This window comes from Oculina patagonica, chromosome 14 (genome assembly GCF_052425735.1).
Source record: "Oculina patagonica isolate OP01 chromosome 14, crgOcupat, whole genome shotgun sequence".
NCBI lineage: Eukaryota > Metazoa > Cnidaria > Anthozoa > Scleractinia > Oculinidae > Oculina > Oculina patagonica.
In genome coordinates this window covers 989,415-999,504 of record NC_135771.1, presented here as the reverse complement: position 1 = coordinate 999,504, position 10,090 = coordinate 989,415, and the positions used below count along the sequence as shown (strand labels likewise).

General features: G+C 36.1%; 1 protein-coding gene across 1 annotated transcript in view; it reads left to right on the top strand.

The window, feature by feature from the left end:
* The window catches only part of LOC144639055 (uncharacterized), a 16,951-nt gene extending 8,048 nt beyond the window's left edge, over positions 1-8,903 (top strand). The window contains exons 3-4 of the mRNA XM_078498317.1: positions 6,501-6,785; positions 7,966-8,903. Coding sequence (XP_078354443.1) covers positions 6,501-6,785; positions 7,966-8,903 — 1,223 coding nt within the window. The remainder of the gene's footprint in view (positions 1-6,500; positions 6,786-7,965) is intronic.
* The last annotated feature ends 1,187 nt before the right edge of the window (positions 8,904-10,090 follow it).

Sequence of the window (10,090 nt, the reverse complement as noted above, 5' to 3'; positions counted from 1 at the left end):
CACAAAAGCTCATGCTTTATTTTATTTCAATTTTATGTGAAAGGGAAGTCGTGGTTTATGACAGGCTTATGCATGACTTCTGCTTTCCATGCGCTGAATGTTCACTTTTTGTCACCTTTGTGTTTTTTTGGAATAGAGTCATTGAGTTTTTAAACACGTAGGAAACTCGTAGATAAAGTATTTATTTTGATAACGGATCGAACGCCTGCATTTCCGACGGCAAATAAAATTATTATTAGGAAATTCAATTAAAAGTTTAAATTTATACCTTGCGGCAAATTGCCTTTTGATAAAAAAAAAATATATTTTTAAAACTTGAAGTTAATTGAGACTACCTTCGCGTTCAAGGAAACATCTTGACATTAATAAAACCTGATTCATAAGAACACAGAATACCACTTAAAGTCTCCTTGTGTAACTTGATTAAATCATCCTAACCTCTTCAAAGTTGTGATAACCCCTAGCAATACTTCTTACAAAAACATCAAAACATTCTTAAGTCACTGTTTTGAACTGAAATGAAAAAGCAACAAAATAGTCCGTGATATGTTCCTTAAAGGATAGGAAAAGCACTTCTTCTATCATTATTATGTCTTTTATGAAGAAAACATTTCACAGGAGAGAGCTTTTGTAATTATAAAAAGCAAAATATTAATCAAAATAACTAAAATGAAAGACTTTTTTTTAGCACAAAATGCATTTTATGGCAAGCTAGGGAAATTTGTGTAAAATGTATTCAGTATAAGAAAAAACCCTAAAGAATATCACGATTGACTTGGGACAAAAGTTTGAAAATTAAACAAAAATACAAAAAAAAAACTGACAAGGTCAGCTGATAACAAGCTACGAAAGACACGCAGGTGTATAATCAATAAATAAAACCAGCTACTGGATCCACGGTGCTTGCTGGAGTTCTTTCTCTGATTAAGAGACTTTGAGATCCAATTTGATGAGGATTTACATCGCTTGAAAGATGAACGCCACAATCACTTATAACACAAGCGCATCCTCTAAAGAAAGTTCTATTCCTCCTACCCGGCCCTACCACGACAAGGTTGACTATAATGTCAGCGATGTTTACAAGTTTATCTTTGGTGGCATTGCAATCGTTTCTTTCCTTGGCAACTTTCTTCTTTGTGTGGCAATCTGCAGACGTCGGTCACTGCTTTCCAAGACGTACAACGTGCTCGTGTTAAGTCTCGCCATTACAGACATGTTAACAGGTTAGTAAAGGAAGCTAAAGAGATCTTAGTTACCGAGTGTCGACAGTGTCCTTAAAGTTGGTTCGCATTATTTGTGTTTGTCAATTCCATACAACATAAAACTCAAAAGCAATATAAAACAAAAACAAACTAAAACGGTGGTAGCAAAAAACAATAAGTTAAATCAGTATATCAGATATCAACAAGAAGTTGTCTTCATTTCAAAGAGAATGCGGCCTTGGACGTTACTGATGTATGCCTTTCCCACGCGCACTGATAAATTCAATACTATATTTTCACAGGACATTTTAAATTTTACCTACGTGTGGTTATAGCATAGCAAGAATTTTGAATTACTTTTGATGAATAGAAAACATATGTGGTATGGTAAGAGAAATAAAATTTGCATATTGATATCAAGGGAAACTAAAACCTAATTGCGAGTACTCATTAAAGGTAAGCACTCGCTTTCCACAAAAACTGTGAATGTTCATTGGTGTTTCATCGATTGTACTGCTTGAATACGAACTGAACAAATCAAATGAATCATTTCTGAGTATTTTAAACAATAATACCCGGCATGCCGAGAGCACACTGGAACCTGAGCACATTTCGTCAATAAAATTAAGGGAAGTTTCTAGTTCTCTTCAACAAATTAACCAACATAATTACACTGTCGACTTTAAAATAAAAACTATGAATTACGTATTTGAAATATTGCAGCTCTTTCTTTCCTTAGCAACGTTCTCTTATAATCTGCAGGCATCAAAAGCTTTCTTTTCAACATGTCCATGGTATGCTTTTGTTTTGTGTTACGTTTATTTAATCTTGCCATCATAGATATACTGACGGGATGTCCTTTACAGCGAACTTTGTGTATCTTTTATGCAAAGTTATTTCGTAGCCAATCAAACGTCACTCAAACTTTGTCAAAAAATCTTAAAGTAACTTGTCAGAGATATGTTTGTATCCGGGTAATGCAGCCGCGTTCAGTTTAAATATTTCCTTATCATATGTCATTTTTATAACCTCTCCCTTTGACGAAAAGTCAATAAAAGATAAGATGGCAATCTTTGAGGATGTATTGAGAGTTTCATTTCACTGAAGGTCCTGGTCAATACAACAAGATTATAATCTACGCTCTATAATTTAAAAAACGAAATGCGTCCAATTGAAGTCAATCAAGTAAGATGATGGCCGGGTTTTCATGATGACATCTTTCTGTTTACCTGCCAAAAATGTATTAAAGACGGATTCAAAAGATATCCATACACCATTCAAGAAATTGAAACCTCGCGGACACGTTTACATAGCCAGATGAAGACACCAGGCTGCAAGCACAATTTACATCATTAAGATGACAGAAACTTAAAAAAGTTAATTTGTTAAAGGAGCTACGCCACGTTCTTTAAAGTCATTCTGCGATGTACAAAATTACCTTTAAATTGAAAGAATATTAAAAATAATAATTTCCTAAGATATAAAATACACCAAAGAAGTAATAATAACCGAAAAAAACACCTTATTTATTCTCGCGCTGTTTTACCTTATTTATTCTACTTTTATATGACTTATATACCTGATAGCTGTGCTTTACATCCACATAATTTTGCTTTGAAGTGTTCACTGTGTTATAACATTTGGCCTTTCTTTGTAGCCAGTGAAATGTATTACTGCAAAGCAAGACTCGAGATCCTTCCTTGATAATAGGACTCTATTAACCAAAATTACTGCCATGGTCATGAAGCTTCAAAAACGAAGAAACCTTACAGCTTATTACAATATAGAATAAGAACGACCAAAAAGGCACCAATTATTCACTACGAACTCATTTTACTCTTTGATAATTATTTCTCGCTGAAAGCAATTTAAAAAAAAAAAGCAGGATCGCGCTTCGCTGTTTTACGCTTCAAACTATTTTGATCGGACTGACTGACTGGTTGAATAACGATGAAATTATAAAATAACGAAACGGTGACGATAGTGATTTAACTTCCTGTTTACGTACGTACTAACTTTTTTACTAAGTTTCTATCGGCACATGTGCAGTAGGCACAAAATTATGATAAAAGAGTAATTTGTGCTTGGTGGACACAACCGTATTTGCTTTAATACAATTATTACTTCTAACACGGAAATGGGAGCCACGACATGTCATTATTACATAACATCCTTTCAGTCTGTTTCATTGTATTTTCAAATTTTCTGGTGGATTACCTTTAATGAACGGGTGGAACTCAGATGATAGAATTTACTTAAACAAATAACAAGTAAATTATAAGTAGATTTGCTTCTTTTAACGCTGTAAATTTTGCTTTAACCTAACTGTTTGCTTAGTTTACACCATTATTCTTTAAAGACCGGGCTGTATACAAAGAAGCAGCTGCAACATGTGACACTCATGTCAATCAGAAGTATACCGACTTTAATTTTCACCACTTTTAACTCACTTATAACCAAAAACAAAAAAATATTATCAATGTTGATATGAAATTTAACAACAACAGAATGAACCTCGGAGTCTTCAGCTTAAAGGAAAATGGTCTCGAAAATGGTTCTACGAACTGCTCGAAGGGCAACGAAAGTTTTCTTCCTCCGACGCGACAACATCAAAACGAAGCTTACGCTTTTAAATTTATGTTTGGGAATATTGCAGTTCTTTCTTTCCTGGGCAACTTGCTTCTATGTGCGGCAATCTGCAAGCGTCGCCGTTTGTTGTTTAAAACTTACAACCTTCTTGTCTTGAACCTTGCCATCACAGATATGTTAACAGGTTTGTATCACCAGTTAGTATGTTGTTGTATGTGGGAGGCGCGGTGGTCTAATGGTTAGCGCGCTCGCCTCTGAGTCGAACGGCCCGTGTTCGAGGCCTGGCCGGGGCGCTGCGTTGTGTTCTTGGGCAAGACACTTTACTCTCACAGTGCCTCTCTCCACCCAGGTGTATAAATGGGTACCGGCGAATTTACTGCTGGGGGGTAACCCTGCGATGGACTAGCATCCCATCCGGGGGGAGTAGCAATACTCTTAGTCGCTTAATGCTACGGAAACCGGGATAAGCTCCGGCCTGTATGGGCCACTAGGCTCGAAGCAGACTTTACCTGTATGTGAATATTACTGAGGTTTTTGTTTTATTTTTTATCACTAAAAAAAGAAGAAATCAAACGCCTCCTTCCAACCAAACGAAATCTTTAGTACTTAAACCATTTTAATAGCAAAATAAAAGTTACGCTAATTTTCATATTGTTTTAATATTGTACAAAATACTTTGCCATTATATTCGACTACTGACCATTTTAGTGACAAAATAAAAGCTTAGCTAATTTTCATATTGTTTTAATACTGTACAAAATACTTTGTCATAACATTCGACCAACACTAAAATCGGCAAAGCGTGCAAACGGAGATTGCAAAACTGTGTGGTTTATTTGTAGTCAGTTACTTGGCTGATGTTTGAAGTCATTCATTCATTAGTGAAACTATCCAGTTTTCTCGGTGGAGCTATTGGCTCGCGCATCCGTGAAGAACGAGCGTGGGAAATAATCATAAGAAACAATCGCATTTTAAATATCTTGGTGTATTTTGTTTCAGAATATTAAGAATGAGAAGTTTGAATCCAATACTTAAATGGTAATTGGGGACCTTTAAATTTAACTAAGAGTACGAGATCGAGTACGAGTACGACTTTTGAATTTCGAGATTATTGTATCCCCGAACTATAACTCTTTCCTGTTGCTGACTAACACATAAATTAACTTTAGGGATAAGATTGGTGTGATAAGTGATTAAAGGAGGCACACGAATTTGGTTTGAAAACTCGTTCTCGTGCTCAATCTTGTACTCGTACAGTCCAAACAAAAGGTCGCTATTATGTTTTTGGAACAACAAGAATCAGACAACATTTTATTGTTTTTTTCTTACTGTCAGTAGGGAATCTTAGATATTTTCTTTTTCAGAACGTCGCATTTGCCTTTTAAGCGAGATTTAGCGGCTTATATCATGACGTCATTGCCTTTATAAACAGTAACAGAATCAAAATTAAAATTTTAATCAACGTGAAGTTTATCAATCCCAGATCTCGCAATTTGAAATAAGGCAGATCTGCAAGATATCATAAATACCGCCTTGAAAATAGAATTAACTTCGAAACTGGAAGTCTTAATCATCGTGTAGAGGGTCTTCAACATCTGTACACGATAACGTCAAAAAACTGTCATTAGAACGAGGATTTTTGCTAAATGGATGGCATGTTTATATTTGAATGACATCGATTTAGCTAAGCAACCGCGATCTAACGCGCAGCATTAACACTTGGGATATACGTTTAGAATCACCAGTGTTACTAAATTACCCCAAACGGATTCAGTCCCCTTTTTCATAACATGCATCATTTAAGAGTTTCGCCAAAATAAATGTCTGTAGCTTAAAGGAACATTTTGTATATAATAGTGATCTGCTGGCAAATAAATTCAGTTAAGGAGAAAACAACTCAATTTTCTTAACAAAAATCAGTAACTTTATATCGATGCATGTTCCTAGAAAAAACGACCTTTGACGCGAGCTTTGCTTGAATAAGATACTTCGAAGGGTTGAGAAGGTTAAAACTCAACAATACACACGACTTGGAGAAAATTGGCCACGCATGTGGCAGTTTTAATTAAATCAATCATCTCTAAGTCATAACAACATATAGAAGATCTGAACAGATTATACGAAAATGTAAACGTGGGACGCCAAAAAACGCCACCACAACAATAAAACAAACAGAAATAAATAACCATTCGAAATAACTTTTCTTAGAAACATCTTGCTCAAGGGCAAGAACTCAGACATGTATTGGCTATTCATTCACTTTGTGTACCAGAGAATATGTTTAGTTCATTTGACAAACTTGACGGAATCACCCACTTTCGTACTTTATTAATTTCCCTCGTTACATATTGAACAACGCCATTTCATTCATCACGATAACTTTTTTCAAAGGCAATTTGTCATTCCAGGGCAGGATTTCTCTCATTGCACATCAATAATTTTTATCCGAAGAAAGTTTGCTTCCAAAAGTAAATAGTATTTATACTGGCTCAAGGGAAATGCTGTCGACAGAATTTTGTCATTTCTATAACTTTATGTACAAAAGAACAGATTTTTATCACGGATTTTGACATACGCCAGAAAGCAAAGTTCTTCTGGACCAATCATCGTAAAGCTTACAAAGCAGTTGGCACCTTTGCAAATATAAGATATTGAAGAAGTATTTGCCGACCAACTTCGTAACGACGTTTGTTACGGAATATCCTTGAGATAAATTGAATTACCTTTTGCTGCCGACGAAATTGAGAATGATGAACAACTCTACAAATGCACTTGATTTTTTTGGAGATAACGTAACTGTTCCTAATAATGTTGGAAATGAGACTGATGCTAAAGACTACGGAGTTGTGATGAAGACTTCGTTTGGAATTATCGCTACTCTTTCATTTTTTGGCAACTTACTTCTTTGTTTGGTGATATTTATGAAACGGTCGATGTTAAATAAGCCATACAACATGCTTATTTGCAGCCTGGCTATTACTGATATGCTTACAGGTATGCTTTACGAGATTATGTGATAACTACTTGACGTACTTGTGTTTCACACAACTTTGCATTAATAAAAAACGCGGCTCATTGTGCAAATTGTAGCACTACTATGCCAAAAATAGTTATAAATAATATACAATAGTATTATCAATGCCTTTGTTTCCTTTCTGCAGAGTAAGGTTTTCAAATTTTACCCATCATTTTGCATGTCTTTTCTTTTCTTTTTTCTTTTATGTCATATATCTGTTAGCTTTGTTGACCCGAAAATTTGTTCAGCAAAGCATCTTGGCAGGTGAATAAACCATAAGACACTGTATGTGATGAATACTAAACGCTAGAAAATCCTGGTAATCCACACTAGGTGACCGCACTTTCAGTATAATTTCAAAGTTCATACTTCAAAAATTCAAGGTTTAAAATGTAACAGAGCACTTCAGACAACTGGAAACGTCGATCAAGTTTAATAGCTTATTTAAATTTTTCGCTAAATGTGTCTGTTCTTTTATGGCTTATACCGTGAACAAATTATGTTTAGACCGGATTCTAAGAAATATCAAAAAGATAAATCAGAGATCGATTTGAAAATCATTTTGCCGGAAGTTGCGTTCATTCAGCACAGAAACACTGCGTTTGACATCAGTGCAGGAATTGTTCTTTGGAATCTATAATTTTGTAAACAGGCCATGGAAAGCAATTATATTTATCTACCTTGAGGTTACTTCTGTTAGCGGCTACTAATTTTAGCGATTTTTTTCTAAGCAAGATTTAGCGACTATTTAATTTAGCGATTTTCCGAAAATTTTTAAAAAAAATAGTGGTATCGTGTAAACCAGTTTTTAATGAACATATAGCTATGATGGAAATAAATGTTCAGTAAAAGAACAAACTCACTTGAAATTGAACGAACATTTGCATTGCAAGAAAGAACAAAGTTACCGGCATCCAGTTTAAAAAGAATTTTTTAAGTTGACTTTGTTCAATTTCGTTTTTCTTTGGGGCGGGGGTACTTAAATATAACGAGTATTAAATTTGACCAAGACACATTTTAGCAACTACTAAATTTAGCGATTTTCACCCAACTCGCTAAAATCGCTAAAATAAGTAGCCGCTTACAATAGTAACCTTAAGTTATATCATTAAAAATAGGAAACTCTAAGTAACATTGTTTTCTTTTTTCAATAATCAGGAATATTCCTTGTTGCTACACCGGATTACTTAATCGACAGAAAACAATTTCCTTATCTCAGTGGACTGGCAGGGGAGGTTTACTGTCGCTTGATTGGCTCAACCTACATCTTGTTTATTTTTGGCAAAGCTTCCACGTCCACCATAATGTGCTTGGCTATAGATCGTTGGTACTCCATTGTCAAACCTATCCGCTACAAAACAGCCTTCAGCAAGCGGCGTCTGTATATGTACATCACTTTGATATGGGCCTCTGCTGCAATAACTCAGATCAACGAACTCTTCATCACTGAAGTGACTGTAGATGGTCTTTGCACATTCGTTACACCATTTTATGGAGCAGAGGCTGAGCGGATCCTTATTCTGCTTCACGTGGTCATCACGTTCTACATACCAAGCATTGTCACGTGGGTGACCTTTGGACATATCTGGATGCACATGCGCCAACCTAACATTCGTCGCCATTTGGACAATAACAAAGCCACTAAACGACTACTGCGCATGTGTGCATTGGCAGCCTTCTTTTTGACAGTATGTTGGTTTCCAACCGAAACCTTTTTTATTCTGTTTAAGTTTAAAATTTTGGAACTTCCTTTTGAAGTGAACTTATTTACAAGCATTTTGGCCATGTCTAACTCCTGCCTCAATCCGTGGATTTATTGCCTCAGTAACAGGGAATACAGAAGAGAATTTGTCCGTCTTCTTTGCTGCATAAAATTCAACGTGGGAAGCTCCAGGATCGGTAGTTTGTGCTTTGGTTTGGTGCGAAAACGGAGATCACGATATTCGTTTTCATCTGATGTTGACCAAACAAGCATAAATGTCAATCAAGTTGACGGTTCGTATGTTCTTAGACTTCGTCAGATGCCACAAGCCTCAAGTTTAAGCTTGTCGACCATGACTTCTTTTAGCAACATAGCTTGCTCCGAAGCCAATTAAACAGAAGAGGTGCCATGCAGTCCTGCAGTGCCAGGTGGTATAACGCGACAACAACGATTTGAAGTTGTGTCCTTACGTGGAACACTTGCCTATACAGCAGTTATCAGTTAATAGTGGCACTTGGACGGCGCTGATGGCAAGTAAATGAGCAATACACAGTCATGGATAAAAGCCAACAAACTGCAGTGGCCATCTCTAAACAGTACTGCGGGAGGAAACAAGAAAGAAACAGAAAAGGTACCAAGCAGTCCTGTAGTGTAGTGGATAATGCGAACACTAAACGATTTGTAGTTGTGTCCTTTCTTGGAACACTCGCCCCTGCAGCAGCTATTTTAGTAGTGGCACTGACTCGGACTTCCCTGATAGCGAGAAAATGAGCAATACACAGTCATGGATAAAAGCCAACAAACTGCAGTGGCCATCTCTAAACAGTACTGCGGGAGGAAACAAGAAGGAAACAGAAAAGGTACCAAGCAGTCCTGTAGTGTAGTGAATAATGCGAACACTAAACGATTTGTAGTTGTGTCCTTGCCCCTGCAGCAGTTATCTTAATAGGGACACTCTGACTGCCGCGTGATGGCAAATCATGAGCATTAGAGTCAATAGACAGTCATGCATAAAAGCCAACAAACAACAGTGGCCACCTCTAAACAGTTCTGCGGGAGGAAAAACAAAAACCACTGAACATTTCTTTGATCGGTTGTGCAATATTTAAGACCCTGAGCATGATTGTGAGACGCTACTGACGACTGCAACATGCGTGGAATAACAATTACTTTTTAGTACGAGGAACTGAAAACCATGAAACGTCGCTTGACCAGCGTTCTTTTGAAGACATCAAAGACTTTACTTTTGAGACCATGACTTTGGCGATTTGTGAATTATATAAATATACAATCTCCGTATTATAACCAGACCTTTATAGTACACCATATCGGTGAGTAAATTTTTTTATAATGTTTAATTGTTTATGAAATAGTTGTAATTAAGTTTTAGTTAGGTTTTGGATTGGTGTCCACAAACAGTTAGTAGAGGGAACTATTCCTCTTAGCTAAACATTTCTGACCCGTTATTATTATTATTATTATTTGTTTAGTACTGAAATCTATAACCATACGTGTCCTTCCCTGACTCTGTTCACAGGTCAATTTTTTTTCAATAAAACTGCTACCGTAATATATGAGCTT